Consider the following 20732-nt stretch of genomic DNA (forward strand, 5'->3'; position numbering starts at 1 on the left):
TAGTGCTTCGCGTGGAGGGAGGGTTTCTGTTAACAATTTCCTTTGGATGTCGTAGTTTTTCATATTATTTATGAAAATATCCCTTATCCACTCTTCTTCTCCTGCGATTATGTCGCACTTTTTCGCCATTTCAGCTAAGGCACCCCAGAATTGTTCAAGGGATTCTCTGTCGCGTTGTTTTCTATTTAACAGTTTATGTCGTTCAAATGTGACATTTGTTTTTCTTACGAAAGCGATCGCTAATAACTCCCAGAATTCCTTAAAAGAAATTTGTAGGACTTTCACCTTGGTATATTTTTGTCCGAAGATCCTTTTTCCTTCATTTCCCAGTGCCAGATACAAAACCGAACGTAATTTCTTGTCTGCTTCTTCTATTCGCATTCCGTTGAATTTCTTGGTTTCGGTTTTTATCGATGCTGTTTCTTCTTCGTCATATCGTCTTTGTTCTTGGGAATTTCTCTCCAATCTCGAGCGTCTTTGAGTATCTGTTTCACCGTCCGTTGAGTTTTCCAAATTTGGAGGTAGTGGGTGATGTCTCTCCGACGGATTGAGTAAATTTTCTATATCTATGTTTTCCTTAGCAATTATAGCTAATTGAAACAGATCACTCCAGTCTTCCCAAGGGATGGGTGGGTCTACCGTATGGTTTTGCCAAAAAGGAGGTATTCCTCTCACGTTAGATTCGTTAGATGACTGCGCCATGATAAAATGTTACTTTGTTGTAGCTAATTCTAGGTTAAAACTAATAAAAAGAATAAGAATTAAGATGAATTAGTCAATAAGTTAAAACATTAAAACAATGAGAGATCATTCTCTCCGCCGGAGAGAATGGCTCATGAAGGTCATATATGAGTGACCGGTTAATTAACTAAGTATGTTTTGCAATAATTGCAAAACCTGATGTAAGATCACAACACAGCCAAAAACGGATATCTTAAAAAGTACCAAAGGGAGATCCTATGGGTCGGCAGGGGGTCGAATCCCTGAGGGGAGGGGGAAATGAGAGCGAACGACGGAATATCAAAATAATGCAAGGGGGGACCCTTTGAGTCGGCAGGGGGTTGAATACCTGAAGAACTTCCCCTCTCCTTTTCCGCTAAATCAACTTTTGTACGTTATTTTAGTTTTTAAGGAAATTCGGTCAAGAAAATAATTCAAAAGTGTACCATTCCAAAATTAACTTTCCTTGCTTGAACAATTTAAGATTTTGATTCAAAAATTAATACACTGGGTTAAAGTACAAGGATAACTGGTTGCTGTGAAAGGCTTTTTTCCAAATTTGTGTGATTTTTTTTTGCGCGCGGTGTATTAGAAAGATTCAGACGAACACTTGTAATTTCCTTAAATTAGACATAATTAACAAGAGTTGTCTTCTAGAATATCAAGAACAGAAGTGCTTAATTGACAAAAAGCGCTAATGTAAACTTCAAAATCAGTTTCTTTATGGATGAAACTAAGGCAACACAGACTAAATAAACTTTTTTTATTATCTTACCTTGATAAAATTCACAGATACGTTTGATAATTTTGAAGTATAATGGAAATGATTTATTGTATTAATGCAAGTTACGAGATAGAGAAAAATTGGATTAATAAAAAAGTGAAATAAATGAAAAACTCTATAATTTATTCCTAGAAATCAACGACAAAAAGCAGATTCCACAAAAATAAACAATTGAAACTGAAAGTTTTCGGATCTGGTTGGTTTTAAGAGAACTGTGGAATCAAGTTTTCAATGTAATACTTGAGTACCATTATTGGTCATACAGTGCTGATTTAAATAATCCATACAAAATGAATAAAACTTGAAATTTAATATTCATTCTTCTCAAATTGAGTCGATTGTAAAGGAAGAATGACGAAGAATAACCTTTTTTAATTTTTTACAGAATTAATCTGGGGTAATTTGCTTTGCGAAGTTCGGACCCGAAAAATTCCACTAGAAACGATTGTTTTTGGCTTTGTTTAGACATAGACATTCAAAAAATACTTAAACCCAATTCGTTCATTTACTGACAAAACTATATCACTGCAAGCCTCTCATGTCGCCCAACAAAACTTGAGAAAGGTGTAAGAATCCTGCTTTGTAAAAACAAATTTATTTTCGTTTGATAGCCAAAGAATATCGTTTTTTTTTAAAAAAAAAAAAAAAAACCCTAATTTCTTTTAATAAGAACCTTTTGCACCCACTTTAGGCGGTTATACACTTCCTAATTTTGTTGGGCTACATAAATGGCTCGCAGTAATATGGTTTAGTTAGTAATGAACAAACAAGTTTGAAGTAGTTTGATTGTCTAAACAAATCCAAAAATGGTCCTTTTTGGGTTTTTGGGTAGTGTTTTGAGCCCGAACTTAACAAAAAAAATGCAACACATTAAATCTGTTAAATTTTTAGGCAAGGTCGATCGTCATTCTTTTTGTTTCTAAAATCAACCCATTTCGAGAAAAACGCTTTTTAACTTCAAGTTTTATTCAGTTTGTTCGGATAATTTAACTCAGCACTGTGTCGCTATGTAGCAAATTGTCTATGAACTTAGTATAGTTATGGTAATTTTTTTTCTAAATAAAAATCAAATCAACCTCCATGTTCTCAATGATGTTCTCAATGTTCGCTTACATTAGATTTTTGACTCCATCGTATTTCCAGAACGCAGTACGCTTCGATGCAAAATTACGAGTGCTTTAGAATGTCTACGGAGTTCAGTTCGCTTCCAAAGTACACAACCTTGGTGCTATGAGGGAGCTATTAAAGATCAACTTTTCACCGCAATCTTGCATCTAATTCGGTATTAGCTTCGCAATGCTAACTTTTAATATCAGCTTTAACAAGCGATTACTAACTTTGCACCAGCTTTGAAAAAAATTGCACCAGCTAAGAATGACCAGCTTAGAAAAAAAAATGTTCTACCGTCTACTCTTAAATTGCCTTCCAGATAAAAACGTTCTATGGAGTAGGAATTTAAAATCCGATCCATTATGTGCTTTCTGTATCAATGGGTTCGAGAACTGTGCCCATATGTTTGAAAATTGCATTACTATAAAACCGTTCCTGGAAAAACTTCACGTCAAAGAGTTAACCGACCTCGTCAAGAGTAACAGTGTTATAAAAACGAAAGCAGTATCAATCGTCCTTTTTGATTCATGGAAAAGCAACGATGCAGAATGTACAAGTTACAGACTCAAAAAACATACAAAGTTTACGCATTAATTTACCTAAAACTGTTTTTTTTGCTTAAACACCAAATAGTTGTAGTACATAACTTCTAAGAATTTACGATTTACATACTAACTTGTAATATCAGCGGCACTGCATAGATGGTAGTTGAACCCAATCATTGCATTCACGAGTGCAGCCAGCATCAGTTGCCCATTGTACTTAGCCGGACTCTGGCCATCGACTGCCCAAGGCGTACCTTGCAGGGTCCACCTGATTGCATTACCCCCATAGGTGATCAAGGGGGGCTCTTTCAAGTCGAAGAAACATGGAATGAGCTGCAAGTTCAGAATAAATTTCAGATTGTGTAAATCTGTTTTTCTCAAAACTTATAGTGCTGCCAGGATGTTTTGTATTACGCCTATGAACGAACATTTTTGAATTTCTTGATTGAGTTTGCAAAACTTCTACTGAAAATTTGAGAAATTGACAGAGGTCCTAAATTTGCCACGCTTGACTTTTATTGCTGCCAAGATTAACGATACGTTATATTTCTTCGTCCGTATATTTTAAAGAAGATATTATTGAGCCATATCAATTTTTCTGAGAAATTCATGAAACGAGAAATGAGAAATGAGCGTACTTCATAAAAAGAAAAAATATATTTTTAGAAAAGTAGGCTAAATTGCCATTCCAGGGCAGTTTTTTGACAAAAAAAACACTGTCTTTGCCATTCAAATTTAAACATAGCCATCAGGGCAATTGAAAGTGTTTGAAAAAAAGACTGACTAGTTTTTTGAACAAATCTCAGCTTTCGAATTTCAAAGAACTATACACATGCTTTTAAAGCTCATCAGGTTTTCAGAATAATTTAGCAAGTTTGAAACTTTTTGATAGGAGTAACCCAATTTGAGAAAACTGGATCATCCGCATTTATGAAAAGTGAAAGCAAATCAATCATAATGGATTTTTGTGGTCTAAAGTTTTGTCAAAATAATCGATTCTCATGTTAGGCCCAGAAAACAAAAATGCACTAAAAATGGATTAAAATCTATTTTTTCTCGCGAAAAAAAAATCAAATACATTTTTTTTAAATCCTTTTCAATGGATTATTTAATAAGTAGAAAATCACCTTAAAATGTATTTTTTTTACTTTATTTTTGTTTCGCTTCGTGCAAAAAATTGCAAGAATTTGCTTTTATCAAATGAGCAATGCCGAATCTTTGCGAAGCGAGTGTACGGCCTACTCCATTTCTAAACTAGGTGAGGGGATTACGGATGTAAGGGCACAAAGGGACAAACGTTGGGCAAGGGGGGTTCTGAGGGGTCGAAGGTGGAAAACGCTAGGGGTTAATGGATATAGGGAGATTAGTGTCCACCTTCAGTTTTACCCCCCCCCCCCTCCCAATTTTATAACGTTTTATGAAAATTGTTGAAAAGAACAAAACTCCGTTATTGAGTAACATAAGTGAACAACAAGTAGCCAACTTTAGTTTAGCACGCAGAAAAAAATTTATGTACGTTGAAATTTGCAACTCAATAAGTGGTAAACGTTGATCATATTTGAGTTTCTTTGACGGCGTCCTCAAAAATGAAAAAAAAAAAATCTATTATAAAGGATTAAAAACGGATTTTGTTGCCTCGAACAATAGTGATATTATAATCCATTTTAACTGATTATAATCTTTTTTTTTCAGTTTTGTGAAAACTGACAACAAAACTCAAGTATTACCGATTTTTATCCATGGAATTCCAATGCGGGAATTAATGAAAAATTCCTTTCTCTGAAAAATTTGAAAAATATTTCTTCGAAAACTGGAAATCGAACACGTTTTTGGTAGTTTTTACATTTTCGCTGTTCGATGCCTGAGTTCACTTCCTTTTAACAAAAAAAAATGAAGTGAACAAAACTGAAAAAGAAATCAAAAGTCAGACCGCGATAAAAATCCGAGCCTGAACAACTTTGAAAATTTTTGCCGAAAAAAAAACGGAAAAAAATCAATAAGACCTATAAGGTCTTATTGATTTTTTCCCGTTTTTTTTCGGCAAAAATGTTAAAAGTTGTTCAGGCTCGGATTTTTATCGCGGTCTGACTTTTGATTTCTTTTTCAGTTTTGTTCACTTCATTTTTTTTTGTTAAAAGGAAGTGAATTCAGGTATCGAACAGCGAAAATGTAAAAGATTCTGAGCTACGTCAATCGACTCTTATTTTTCTGATACTACTTTTGAGCTAATGTAATTTGTCTACATGCCCCATGAAATATTATCATTCTTTTTCTTAGTTTGATTCTTTTAATTTCTTCTAACCTGAGACAGATATGTATGAATCTGTTCGTGCATGTGTAGTGCGTACAGGTGATTGGAGTCCTTCACCCCCACAGCACAATAGTAGGTCTCTTTGGGGGGCATATTTATGAAGAAGAACACCCCCTTGTCAGTCTGGCTCCTGCTGATGTCTTAATTAAGGCGCGTTTATATAACTTGGGTCAAAAAGCGTAAGCTGCTTGCCAATGTATTGCCCGGGTTGACCTCCATAGACCGAAAATGCTAATCATACAATTTCATACACTTAGTCTATGGAAAAATGCTAGTCATACAAATTTCATACATTTTTGCAAAATGAGTTTAATCGAATTTCAAGGGAATTTAATAGTTGTTTTGGTATCGAAAATGGTATCTCTTCATTAAAAAAAGGAAGAAAAATGGTATGAAAAAAATGCTAATCATACAATTTCCATATATGGAAATTCTATGATTAGAAATTTTTTAAAATTTTTTTTTGTGAAAAAAAAAAGCTTTGAACAATCAATTCAACTGCTGGCAAAACATTTAAGCGTTTTTTGGGCTGCTACGACTGAAAACTGTGTTTTTTTTTGATTTTTGTTTTCTGAAAAAAAAAAACACTTGTCATACAATTTCCATATATGGAAATTGTATGACTAGCATTTTTTTGATGGCGACGACAAAATTTTATGTTTTTTGAAATTGAAAGTATTTTTGAAATTGCCCCCTAAAAATTTTTTGTGTTTTTTTTCCAACCGCAAATTGATTTTCGTATTCAAACAAACATTTTTTGAAAAAAAAATTTTGCATGCAAAATTTAATTTTTTGTGTGTATAACGTAGTCCTGGATATACTAATATTGGATTTTTTTCCTTTTCTCTTCATAACTTTTTTCAAAAACGCTTAAAACTCCTCTTTCTTTTGTATGACATGTTTTTGTATGCCTTGATCAATGTCTGGTAAATTAAAATCTCTAATTTTAGAATTAATATATGGAAATTGTATGACTAGTATTTTTGGTCATCCCTGATGAATATTTATCACCGGAGTCCACTTTTAAAGCAAATAACACAGACTGTTTCAATTTCCATCGATTTGGAAACAGAATTTCAACTCGCGTTTATCCCAATTTTTGTACCGACCGACCCACTTTGCCCTAGAACGGTGATATTACAACTTTGGAGCTTGTTTCACAAACGATACAATGTTTTTACAGTTCTCAAAAAACTTCAGTTCTCAGAAACTTTTTACAGTTCTCTACCAGCAAAACGACATTATCCACTGAGCTAAAGAGAAAAATCAAACGTCTCACGGAAGAATGACATCAAATCTTGTGTTTCATGTGTTAATTTGTTTTCTGCTTACTTAATGCACAAAATTCACATAAATCGCAACTTTTTATCCTATACTTTGAAAAGTTTTGCCTTTTCACGAAAAACTTTCCGAAAGTCTGGTTCTGTTCTGACCCAAGTTGTACAAGTTGACCTAAGTTCATGATAACTTTCCACCCCACCCTCCTCAGAGCAGTGAACAACTGACACAGGAGGGTAACACTGGGCAGTCCTCGCTCCCCCCGACTGTACCAAGGGTACCCTTTCAACTTGAATTCGTGACTTCCGAAATGATTTTGCTCCCCTTGGATCTCCGACCAAAACTGAGTCACAACTCCTCGAACTATGTCGACTACCTGGGAGTTCGAATTCATGAGCCGCAGTCGGTCGTTTAGGTTCAGACTGATTGCGAACATTGATTGGGTGAAATTAGGCGATATGTACAAATTGGGCTTTCGGCAGAAAAACATCGTATCTGTTTTTTGGCGCAAATGTGATAGATATATGTCCAATTTTCAACTGACTCAAATATATACATAAGTAGCCGATTGCTAGGTGTATAAGCAGGGGCGGATCTAAGATTTTCTCGAGGGGGCGGATTTTCAAAAAAAACTCGAAAACTTTGTCGACCTTTTTTTAAGGTTCGACCAAATTGATTTTGTGAGCTCTCCCACAGCATTAGAAAGACCTTGTTTTGGTCAAACTTTCTGCCCCGCAGGCAAAATTTTGAAAGGCGTTTTTAGCCACTTTTTGGAAAATTTTGACCAAAAAAAATTGTGTTTTTTCGGCGCGCGCTCGCGAAGAATAGTATTTATTGGCACCGAAGACGCCTTCAGAAAATTTCTAGGGTAACTCATCAAAAATAGAGATCTCAAAATAGTACAAAGGAGGGGCCATTTTGGTCGCCGCGGGTCGAATCCCCGAGGGAGGGAAGCGCCCCCCCCCCCCCGGCCCCTAAATCAGCTACTGTATATATAAGCAAATGACTTTCTACATGAAAATTTGTAGGCAAAATTTTTCATCAGGTTTATGGATTGTTTCTGTTTCGTGCCATTTTTTGGTCGATCATCAAAAGTAAGAGAAACCTATATTTATAAGTTTTAAAAACCTTTGCTAGTACATCGAGATCTAACGTTTGTTTTTGAGTCTGTATCCGTCTAAACCAAACCTAACTTATTTAATTTGTATAACCAGGAAACCCCGGCGAGGAGTTTTCTTAAGTTTCAGGAAACTTTTCTCCCTCGGTGGTCTTTCAAACTGATTTCATTTTTCTTTTAAATGATCTCTTTCCGTATTTTTCAAACTGGATCTAACTTGCAAACACTTTATTGATTTTTTTATCGTTTAGATGAAGCGACTCTATGTTGATGGACTTTTCGCTATCACATCGGCACCTGTCTGTGCGTCTATATTAGTCGCAGAATATAGTGTCCATCCGTAATTCGCCATAACTTGTATCATCTTCATAATTAGCAAGCGGTTTCGAACCCCGTCCTCTCCTCCTGGGTTTTGCCAGGGAAACCCTTTCAGTTTCATAGTGAAGATATTGTCTTCTACACGCGCTTGTTGGACTCCTTTCCAGTTCTCGAACACCACGTATTTCATCGCTAAATGGACATAAATAGTGAACTAAGAACTTAGGAATTTAGAAAACTGAACAATCAACTTCATTTAGAACTTAGAAGGTAGAAAAATTAACAATCAAAGAACATAACTGCAACATTTTGCATCCACAAAACCGAAAAAACGTATGAAACCAACTTCATATCCTATGCCGACCAATACAAAGACTAACGAGGATTACTGATTGCAATACAAGAAGCACCGAATGCTCCTACCATATTCGTGAAAAAAACGAAATAAACGTTTTTTTTTCCTTCGTATTAGTGTCGTGTTTAGTGCGCAATGTTATTCGAGAACTATACAAAGGCAAATAAGTTCACTTATTTCGTCAAATTGGCAAAATTTGTCTAAAAAACTGAATGAAAAAAAAAACAAAAAATTACGTTTTTCTAAATTTTTGCTTAAAACTTTTTGTCGTAAAACCTTAACTGCCAAGAAAGCGCCAAATGAAACAGCCAAAACCAATTTTTTTGAGTAATTTTTCGTAGAACGATCGTAACTCGATCGCTTTGCTCGCTAAAAAAAAACAATTTTTCTCGACACTGGGAAATGTCTTAATTAATGCTTTCTAGGTTAGTTCGAATCACTTTTGAAGAGGCTTCAGCTTACTCTTTTACCCATTCAGATGATTATTTGTGACGTCTGATTTTGCGTAGAAAACGAAAAAACAAACGAAAAACAAAAAAAAAAAGCAAAAACACCCCCGAATTCAAGTGGGCAACACTGGGCAATCCTCGTTGTTGTTCTCCCCATTTTCAATAGTCGGAACAACAACTCAAAAAGAATTTACAACTTTCAGTGTTTTGAAAATCTCAGGAAAACGCTACAACTTCTCAATTTTTTGGAACGCTGAATGGAAATTCCCATCCAGAAATCCAAAAGGTGATGTGCACTACGTTGGTTTTTACATCTGTTACGAGCAAAAAAACACCTCATGGGTATTTTCTGTTATACCGCCTAAATTGACAATTTGTCCAAATTTTAATTGAGCTGTTTTTTATTGAAAATTCCGTGATTTTTCTTCCGTCATGTTAGCTTGTGACGTATAACAGAAAAGATCCAAAGTCATTTTTAGAAATCAAAACAAACAATTTGATACCCTCGTTGATTGCAGGAGGAAGGTTGAAGAACTTCAACTTGTCCCAGCCCCACATGTCAATGGCACAGAACTCTATGTCATTCGCCACAGTGGTAGGCGACTTGTAGAAGAACCACGCACTCAAACTACAGTACCAGTTCACATCCGAAGACATTATTTTGATGTATCCCGATCTAGACAGTTCTTTCAGCAGAATACAGGCGAAGTGGACAAACTGGGCGTGGTCTGATGATTGGGGCCAGAAAGGGTTTCCTAGAACAAACACAAAACCAACCACATTACAAAACCAAAATTTTTGTGAATAGAAAGCGGGTTCCGCAACAAGGGCGCTCTCGTTCTTTTTTTGTTCTTTCGTTCTGGCAAAATTTTGACATAATTAAAGAATTGTCTCTGGATTGCAGAGACCTAAAAACACCAAATTGTGCGACTATCCAGTGCAGAGTTAGGCGTCGTAATGGACGAGTGTCATTTATTACAGTTATTCTCGAATTCATTCGCGAAATTTTGGAATATTTCGAAAATTTTGACGACCTTTTTTAGTTATTCAAGCCAATAAGTTCGGTTTACTGAGATATCTCAGCAACCCTACAAGGCTCTCTTTTTGAAGAAAAAAGTTAATAATTTCGTTTTGAGCAGTTTTTGGAAACTTGTTGAAAATTTTTAAGGGGCTGGTTGCCAAAAAAGAAGGCAAGAAGGCCCTAAAGTACGGCTGCATATCATTTTGCCTCAAAGCAATTCCAAATTGCCCCACATGCTAATTTTTCCAATGCCATCTGGTTCCAGATAATATATAAACAAAACTTGCCGCAAATTATTTGATATCCTCGTAGATCATTTAGTCGGTATAAAGATGAACAATATTTTTGTAGAACAACTAAGCATGAAAAAAAATGCGCTCAAACAAACTGTCAAGCCTAAAACGCCGCCCAGACACTGTTGGTTTCATTACGAGTCCAAACTGCGCACTGGAGCCCAACTCGATAAAAAGCAATACAACTCCAAATATGGAAAACTGCAAAATCTGCATATCACGATTTTTTTCCTGCTCTAAGTAGTCATATGACAAGAGTTGTAACTCCGTGAAATTCGTATGACTGGCATTTTTTTTAAAGTTTAGGTCAACCACTTCAAATACCAATTAATACTTTTTTTTCTGCTCGAACGCAAAAATTTTAGTTTCTTAGATACGATCTAAGAAACTAAAAATTTTGCGTTCGAACAGAAAAAATAGTATTAATTACAATATTCTGCCTATTTCGCACAACCTTTAGCCGTATAATTTGATGTTTGCAGAGGCTATCTTGGGACTTACAGTTTGAAAAATTAGCTTTTCCTTGATTATGTCATTCGCACACTTTATAATAAAATTTATGTTCAAATTTCTTGCAAAATCTTACCTTTCAACTTGAATGTGATCACATCTGACACTCTGCTTTCTTTCTGAATCCCCTTTGGCCAATTGTACATTATACATGATCTTATTTGGCCAACCAGCTGTTCATCTGCATTGAACACATTCAACTGGTCCCAGTAGAAACTGATGACGCAGAATGGCACATTTGGGTTGTTTGTTGCCAGTCGTGAATAGGTTTCTCCCATTTTTTTTTGTAAAATTAGGATGAAAGAGTGGTTCTAATAACTTGGAGGGAGAAACTTTATTGATCAAATCAGAAAGGTAACTTGTTAATAGTAACTTATGGACTTAAATTGAGTGTTCTTTATGACATCGTGGATTAATTGGAACAATCAACAATTATTGGTTTGAAAAAATTAATATTTTTAATGCAAATAATTTATGAAAGATCCTACGACAGTTTTTTGCAACCATAAACTTTTGATATCTGAAAATCAGTTTGTTTAAAAAAACAGAAAATTCAACGTATAAAATGAGTCTAAAAACGACAGTACGGAGTAAAATTGTAATCTGGACTGAAATGAAAATGATCAAGTCGTCTGGTCTACTTTAACGCCAAACAAATGGTTGAAGCTACTTATTCACATATCAAACTATGAAGGCTACATTTTATGCATAGAAAATTTGAGCCATTACCAATATTTACCAAAGAAAGTAGCATGTTGTAATGGCATATATAAGCTTTGATCACGGTTATTCCTTATTTTGCAGTTTCATGCAGATAACGTATTTTATTTTTTCAACGCTTGGCAAAATATATTTGCAGCGAGCGCGGTTGATTTTTTTTTTCTCTGGACAAAAAGTCAACGCTACAAAGCAATCTATCTTTTTATACTAACGGCACTGCGGTTGAAAAAACAATTTCAAAGACTTAGAGCTAGTCCAAGACTTTGTTCATCCGGAAAACTTGTTTGCGGATCAACAATAAGAATATGAGTAATATCGTTCAAGTAGCGAATGAAAATAAACTTTTGAACAGAGTAATCACTGCAAAAAAATAAAAAAGTCGTTTTTTCATTCCAACCACTGCATTTATGTCTGTAAACAGTACTTCCATTCCATATATTATTACATGTACACATTTGTCCATTTCTTGACCTATTCCAGACTTCGGGTGCGGTTGAAAAAAGACAATATTTTATTCATACTTTTCAAAAAGTAGACAACAATTATACATACCAATCAGAATCGAGAACAGAAAGCAAAGTTAAGAAATAAAAAACTATTGATTAATTTTTTTTAAGTTTGCCTCCTGTTCTCGATTCTGATTGTTTAATATCGTAGTTGTCAATTTTTTACGTGTCTGCTTTGTGACTTGTCTACATTTTGCTACGTAACCACCAGACCTGTACACTGATATTAGCTAAACGAGCATGCATAGAAGTTGGCAAACCTTCACAACACATGACTGAGAACTGAACAGACAATGCTTCCGGGTTAATGTTAGACGACAAGCTGGAACCTGATCTAAACTACATTTTATGATTGGATAATTTAGATATTTTACCAATGTAAAGTATTTAATATTAACCAATCATGGTCCATCTAACTAACAACCCACTTATTTGTAAGTGCTGAAGTTACTTGTAATTTTAGCACCAGAGAGATTTGAATTTAACTTAGAAATTAGTTGGACTCTCCCGAGCACTTCAGCAGCCGCAATAAACCAGTATACCCTAGATCTATTGAGCCTAGCAGAGACTAGTTAAACAACCTGAGACTAGATAGTATAAGAGTAAGATTAGGATCGGTATTAGACTAAGAAGTTGCACGAATCTATCCGGCCGAAAATAAGATAGCGTGACGAGCAGACGGTGTACCCTATCCGAAATTACTCTATGAGTTAACCAACTCGGTCATAACTCATCTGGTGCGACCAGTGAGGCTCGAACAAGACCTTAATAGCTTAGAATTAACCAAAATAGATTAGAAATTAGACAAAAACATTTACAAAATGTTATACGACAATAATTTAATCGAAATGTCTCTACGACTCAATAGATCAGAGCCAATATTCCGAACCATAACAGAACTACCCGGAATTGAAAGAAGACCTCGAACCAGAGACGACATACGACAAAGTAGAAATTTGCCATATAGCTATATGATAGTTAGGCAAAAACCAGAACAAACTTTTATATTTAGAATACTACTGGCAATGAATTTAGATTTTCATTTGCAAACATAAAACCTTGAAGTTAATCTTCAAAATCATTTCAGGCGCTAAACAAAATTATTAATATACAATAACGATTGATAGAAAGATATAAGATCGTTTTCCTAAAACTCTGCAGTAATATACAAAACATGTTTGAAAAATATTTATTGAAAAATAAAAAATAAAAATTAGTAGCATGACAATAAATGGTTAGTAATCATAAATCATCCTGTTGTTCCAGCTCCATCACCTAAAACATAACAGCAATCATAAACCCACTAATATCATCAAAACACTAAATCTTTCCTTTACACACATTTAAATTTTTATTAAAACTTAAATTCACTTAATTTTAAAACCAGATCATCAAGGCTTATCCTTGGATCTTAAATCATTTTCTACTTAATTAAATTTCAAATTTGATCATCAAGGCTTATCCTTGGATCAAACAGAACAACTTTGTTCTCCCCCACCCACTTAATTAGTGTCTAACGACCTCAAACGTCGATTCACTACCCAACCCTTTCTAAAGACCCAAGACTAATAGAAATTTTTAAACAAAACTAATCATTCAAATTAGGATAAACAGTGAAGAACTTCGGTTATTCATCCTTCACTTGACCCCCCCTCTTACCAGACCCAGGATAAATCTTAGACTTAGTAAGTTTAAAATAGTATCTAACGAACTACTCGCGTTCTAATTATACCTGAACCTTGTGGATCGATTTACTATTCTCCAACCCTTGAACACAATCACTACCCCTAAGTAAGATTAAGTAAGTTAACACCTTAACTTATACTAGCCACGAGAAAGTAAAAAATCATTCTTCGGAATCGATATACTTTTCTCTCCAACCCTGAACAAACAGACCCAGGTTAAGCTAACCAAAAAATCGTAAGAACTAACAGTTTAGGAAAATAGAAATCATTTAACAACCTTTTGCATCCGTCATCCTAAACCTTATGTCATTTAAAAACCTAGGAAATAAACAAACAATCGTTTTACACAATTGTGAAATAGATAACAAAAAATACGACCTTGTAATCACACCTCATACACAAACAGTTGGATACATTCGAACAAAACGACAAACACTAAAAAGAAAAATAATAACGAAACAAAGACAAATAACACGAAAAAGATTTTCAAAAAATCGAAACGCATTTTCAGAATCAGAAACCAACAGTTTAGACGAACTTTACAAACTAAAAGAATCAATAGATAAAAATTACCCACTTCACGATCAATTATATTTTTCTGACTCAGAAACAACTTCAAATTCATCAAAAAGAGGAAAAAGAAGAATAAAAAAGCAGTATAAACACAAACCAGTACATTTATACAATTGGAATCAACCAATTCGACACATTAATAATTACATATTAACAGTCATCGAACGAAAAAATGAGCTCAACGCACACCCCAGGTGAAGAAAGTCCAGATGATGATGAAATCTTTCCTTTTATAGTAGATGCAACCACTGATAGAGGACAGCATATATTTTGCAAAAATTTACTATTAAATTTATTTGAACCCGGAATCAGTCCATGTAAAACAGAGTTCCCAGATGTAAAAATCAAAAGACAAATCATAGACCACTACTTAAAAGATATATGCAACATAACACAACAGTATGGAATCTACTCCATAGAATTCACCTCACCAAACCATAATAATAGAAAATATACAATTCAAACAGACGATCTTGATTTAGAATTTTCAAAAGTTTTTTCAGAATATATAAAAAGCATCCAATATCATAACTCACAAAGAGCAAACTCCATATTCACCAATGAAGTTTTCGCAATAATATATAGTTATATTTCGATATTAGAAAACGAAATCCCAATAACAAATGTCTCACCGACAGAAACATCTAAACATTTAAGAGTACGACATGAAATCACACTACTCTCTAGTTATTTAAACATCATTAAAGAAAATTTCACGAAAGACGACGTTTCACAACATACAAAACACGATCTACAAAAAATTTTGGCATGGTTCATAATAGATTATTTCACACACAATATTGATTTAATTGCACAAGCAAGAAAAAATTTTAGACCCCAAAACTCGAACGATGATACCGCTATCACAGAACAATCAGATTATGTTTGGGACCCCGAATGGTCTCATCCCGCATTTATAAGCTTCCCACAAACAATCTCAAGTCAAGCAATAAGTACGATATCTTACATAAGAGATTATGTAAAAGTAATACCATTAACCATTGATGCAACACCATTAAACTATAATACATTTTTGCCAGATACACAAAATAATAGTTTAAACTCTACAGTTATACACAATGAAAACCTCAATGGAACTAGGAATCTTACTCAACAAGATATCCAGACACCATCACACTTCATAAATGAAGAAATTGTACACACAACAACTACACAACAAAGTATTTCACCAATACGCCCAAATTTAACAACACCAAGAAATACAAATCCTTCACAAACACAGGTAACCTTACAATCAACCGTTAAACCTTCGGTTGCCCCTAAATATTCACATATGGATTACCAAACATACAGACCCATGACAATACCATCAAAAACACGCAAAACATTCACTAGAAACAACTTTACAGACCATAATTATAATTATACACATCCATCAAAAACATATAATCAACCACAAAGAAATTTTAACCAATATACAAGATCTCGAAATTGGGATAACCCAATGACCCAACCTAATTCAATAAATTTCCAAACAAATCCTCCACAGGATCACAGTGAAAATTACCCATTTTTTCAACAAAATAAAAATAAAAAACAGACATCTTATCAAATGGATTATTTATCCTCAGATGATGATTTCTTACAACCAGATATATTTGCAACAAATACTCAAGAATATCGTAGACAAGGAATACAGAAAACACGTACAAATCATAGAAATTTTTCTCCACAATCAATAGATGCACAACATCAACAACCAATTCAACAACAAAATCCAATTAATACACAATCTTTTCAACCAATTCAACAACAAAATCCAATGACTGCACACTCGTATCAAGCATCACAAATGCAAAATGAAATACCACTCCCATATTATCTCCAACAACATGAAATAACAAGAAACCAACTTTCAAATTTTTCTCAAATGCCAAATGCAGCAGAATCATTACAAATGACAATGAATCCATACCTTATGGGTGGATCATCAATAACATCAAACAAACCTTTAATGGTTTTCACAGGAACAGACCCTGAATATTCTGTAGAAGATTATTTAAATGCAGTAACAGCAAACCTGATTTTAAATATAGGACCTGAACCAATTAATACGCCACTACATCAAAATTGGATACATCGACGCACAGCGTTAATACAAACAACCTTAGATGGCGCAGCCCAAAAATGGTTTTCAGTACTACCTCTAGAAATAAAATCAAACTGGAAAAGGTTTACACAGGAATTTTCAAAAATGTTTGACTCCGAAAGAAACAAACAACAACAAAGAGTTTTATGTAATGAAATTCGCAGATTACCAAACGAAACCATCAAGCAAATAGCAGTACGAATCGAAACACTAGTTCGAAAAGCATACTCACTAAATACACATGACTATAAAAACACAAAGATGACAGAAATCTTAATGATGACCTTAACACCACAATTAAGGAAAATAGCAATAAAAAAGAGAGCATCCCATCCTTCTTCAATTCGAGAACCCGATTTAGATTTTCGAAAACTAGTAGACAAATTAGAACAAGCAGAAATCACGATGAAACTAGAAGAAACGGAAAATCTGAAATTACAATACGTTAACAGAATTGAAACGACTCCCACTAATATTAATAATATACAGGAATCAGAGACAGACCTCGTTGAAAAAATCACTGAAATACTCAATATTTATGAAAAGAACCCAAACTTTAAAGGCAAACCATCTTTCAAAAAATGGTGTAATTATTGCCGACGATACGGACATAGTATTTCCGAATGTAGACAAAAACAGCAAGACAATCAAAATAAACCTCAAAAATATAAAGAACCAAATAAATCATTCCATCAATACATGAAAAAAGATCAAAACCTACCGAACAAAACAGTCTACAGCAACAACAGTTCAGGAAAACCACTCCCGAACAATACAAATTATACAAGAAATCAATCACCATATAACTCAAGTTATAGAGGAAGATCACCAGAACGAAGAAACACGCATAATTCATCACAAAATCACTACAATAGACCAAATAGTCGAAATAACTACTCCAGATCAAATTCAAATACACAACGATTTGTTTCTAGATCTAATTCCCAATCAAGAAATAACTACTATCCAAACAACCAATCACGAAATTCATCATACAATAGGAATAGAAACTACTCCTATAATCGAAATAGAAGTTATTCAAACAACCGAAACCAGAATTACCCGAACAATCAATCAAGGAATAACTCATATAATAGATCGAACTATAACAGACCAAACAACAATTATCAAAACAGATCGCGAAATAATTCACAAAATCGACATTCAAGTTATAATAATCGTTATAGAAATTATTCCCAATCACCACACAGGAATAATAACCATTATAATAATTCTAATAATCGCCACAGAAGTAGTACACCTAAACATCAAAGACAAATCAATCAAGTACAATCTAATCCAGAAACAACATCAGACCCTCCAGGTATTGATGACACAGTAACTGATACGTTACAACTCAATCAAATAAACTGTACATCATCAGATTCAGAAAGTGATACTGAAAACACTCTTTCTATCAATATGATAAAAGTCAAAAATGACTATGAATCTGTCATATATGAACAACCCTTTTCATCACACATATATGAAAATCAATCAGAATTTCTTCAAAATTATTACACTACACCCATAAATTCCACACCAACGACGCAAGAAACAAATGAGATTAACACTACAAATCAAACCAATAAAAATACCAAAACAAAATGCTTGAATACAAACCACATTTATCAAAATATACAAAAAGAACAACCCAAAGAAAAAATTTGGACAATACCATTTCTCTTAGAAAGCCCAAGAAATAAAGAATTTCAACCACCAGACCTTGAAATAGATTTTTTAATTGATTCAGGAGCAGAATCAAACATAATAAACATCCCCACATGGAATGAAATAAAAAATTTACACCCAAAGCTAACACCTCTTGAAACCTCCAGCAAACTAGCAACAGCACAAGGATCAACATTGATAAACTACGGAAAAATCCAATTATTTCTCCTCCCCACCAGAACAATGGAACAAAGCAAAATTTTAAATAAGCCATTTAAACAAATATTCCATATCACTGACATTAAATATAATATCATTGGAATACCATTTATTTCGAAGTATATACCAACAATTAACATACTAAATAGTAAAATATTGATCAAAGATAAATATACAAAAACAAAAGAAACATCCTTAACATTTTTTCAAAGATTAAATAAACAACCACCATTCTTTTCAAAATTCTACCCGATATTTAACCAACAAAGAAAACACCTAAAACCACTATCAGGAAATATCTATAATTTTTCAATCAAACAAGTTCACCAATATGATAAAGAACAAAACAAACAAAAATTTTATATGTCAGAATTTGAATTCAAACCTATTCACAAATTTTTCAAAATCACAATCTCATCCATAAAATATTTGAAAAATTCGAATTCCGATATCATTTCCTTACAGGTCTATAACAACACACCTTACCAAGTAACATTACCTTTAGGACTTTTAGGATATTGTGAAACCAACGCTACAATATCACCCATACACGAAAAAGCCTATCGCGTAAATAATATACTCCAATTACTAGATATTTGCCAATCTACAATTCTTAATGAAGAATTATCTATAAATAATATAATAAGTAACGAAAACAGAAATACGGATTATTTCACAAAAACTCCATATTTCAAACCTACATTCAACATAAGTAACTACACAGAGGATCAACAGAAATTTTTAACAATGTTTAATTTCCAACATTCACAAATAACACAAGACGAATTCGAAAAATTAGCCAAACAGCTAGTTAAATATTCATCAGTCTATGCAACATCAAAATTCGATGTTGGAAAAATCAGTTCATCACTACATCTCCCGTTAAAACCAGACGCAGTTTTCAAAAAACAGAGAGCAAGTAAAGTACCAATTCACTTACATGATAAAGTGAACAGATTACTCGATATTTTAGAACAATACAACATTATATCACCAGTTAATAAAGAAGAACAACCAAAACGCAACACATTTATCAACCCTGTTATCATTCTAGCTAAAGGAGAATCATTGAAAATCGTTCTCGATGCTAGATACCTCAATTCACTTATAGATGAATCAAAATGTAATTGGCCCATTGAACCAATACAAGTTATTTTAACAAAAATAAACGGCAAATACTTTACAACCGCCGATATGAATAGTGCATACAATCAAATGCCACTAGATGAACAATCACGACGTTTAACACAATTTGTTATCGGAAACCAACAATATGAATTCAACCGCTTATTCTATGGAATATCCATAGGACCAGCAGCATTTTCAGCTTTTATGAGCAAAATTTTTAGACCACTAATACTCAAGAAAAACGCAATCACCTATCTAGACGATGTTTTTATGCAATCACAAACAAAAGACGAAATGTTCAATGTTTTAGAAAAATATCACCAAATACTTCAGAACGAAAATCTGAAGGCCGCCCCCGATAAATCACACTTCTTTTTAACACGAGTTAAATTCTTAGGACATAATATAGAAAGAAAAACAATAACTCCATTGAAATCACGCATTGACGCTATTCAAAAACTTCAACCACCAACAAATAAAAAGAAAATCCAAGAATTTCTTGGAATGTTAAACTTTTTAAGTAAATATGTTTATAAAATGCAATTATATCTACGACCATTTTATAACATCCTTAGACAACAAAATAATTTTGAATGGAACACAGAACATCAAACACGATTTGAAGAAATAAAGAAACTTTTAACTGAACAAATTTCAAACACAATTCCAGATTCAAATCAACCATTTTATGCAATGTGCGATGCTTCGAACTTTGGCATCGGTGCAGCACTATTACAATCACATAATGGTACAAATAAAATGAACCTCATATCAGCAAATTCTCGATTATTCACTCAAGCAGAGCTACGACTCTCAACTCTAATGAGAGAATGTACAGCCATAATATATACACTGACAGAATATGAATTTCTGATACTTGGATCAAAACATCCAACAGTTCTATTCACAGACCATAAACCAATCATCTTTCTCTTTACACAAAAATCTAACCCAAACCACCGAGTTTACAGATTTCAACTAATTCTAATGAAATTTCCAAACTTACATATAGTTTGGACTGCAGGAAAAAATCTTGCATTACCAGACACCTTAAGTCGAAATACACCACCTGAATTACTTACACGAAAAACAACAGTTGAAATACCCAAAAACATAAAATTCTACCTTGCAGAAAACGAAACATCACCCCGATTGGAATGCAAATATGCAGTAAAAACTGATATTGAACAATCACAAATAAATAATTTACAACATTTCCCACTTTATTTAGATTGTCAAAATAATCATTATGAAGTTGATCTACTTGGAACATCAACTTTCAAACCAATCCCATATTCTCAATGGATAA

The 20732-nt window shown here is 33.7% G+C and overlaps 1 protein-coding gene across 1 annotated transcript; it reads right to left on the reverse strand.

Moving 5' to 3' along the window:
• Window positions 1-3285: 3285 nt before the first annotated feature.
• On the reverse strand, window positions 3286-11601 carry LOC134855297 (uncharacterized). Its single transcript, XM_063871783.1, has 6 exons — window positions 10888-11601; window positions 9491-9742; window positions 8163-8375; window positions 6923-7243; window positions 5462-5610; window positions 3286-3492 (listed from the first exon to the last, which is right to left on the reverse strand). The coding sequence occupies exons 1-6, from the start codon at window positions 11087-11089 to the stop codon at window positions 3286-3288; spliced, it is 1344 nt and encodes a 447-aa protein (XP_063727853.1). The 5' UTR covers window positions 11090-11601.
• Window positions 11602-20732: the final 9131 nt, after the last annotated feature.

This window comes from Symsagittifera roscoffensis, chromosome 10 (assembly GCF_963678635.1).
Source record: "Symsagittifera roscoffensis chromosome 10, txSymRosc1.1, whole genome shotgun sequence".
NCBI classification, from domain to species: domain Eukaryota; kingdom Metazoa; phylum Xenacoelomorpha; order Acoela; family Convolutidae; genus Symsagittifera; species Symsagittifera roscoffensis.

Coding starts and splice junctions, on each gene's coding strand:
- LOC134855297 (XM_063871783.1), bottom strand. CDS start 11,089: ATGGGAGAAACCTATTCACGACTGGCAACAAACAACCCAAATGTGCCA. Junction 7,244..8,162: donor TAATATAGACGCACAGACAG/GTGCCGATGTGA, acceptor GCCAAAAAACAG/ATACGATGTTTTTCTGCCGA. Junction 3,493..5,461: donor TTCATACATATCTGTCTCAG/GTTAGAAGAAAT, acceptor CTGAACTTGCAG/CTCATTCCATGTTTCTTCGA.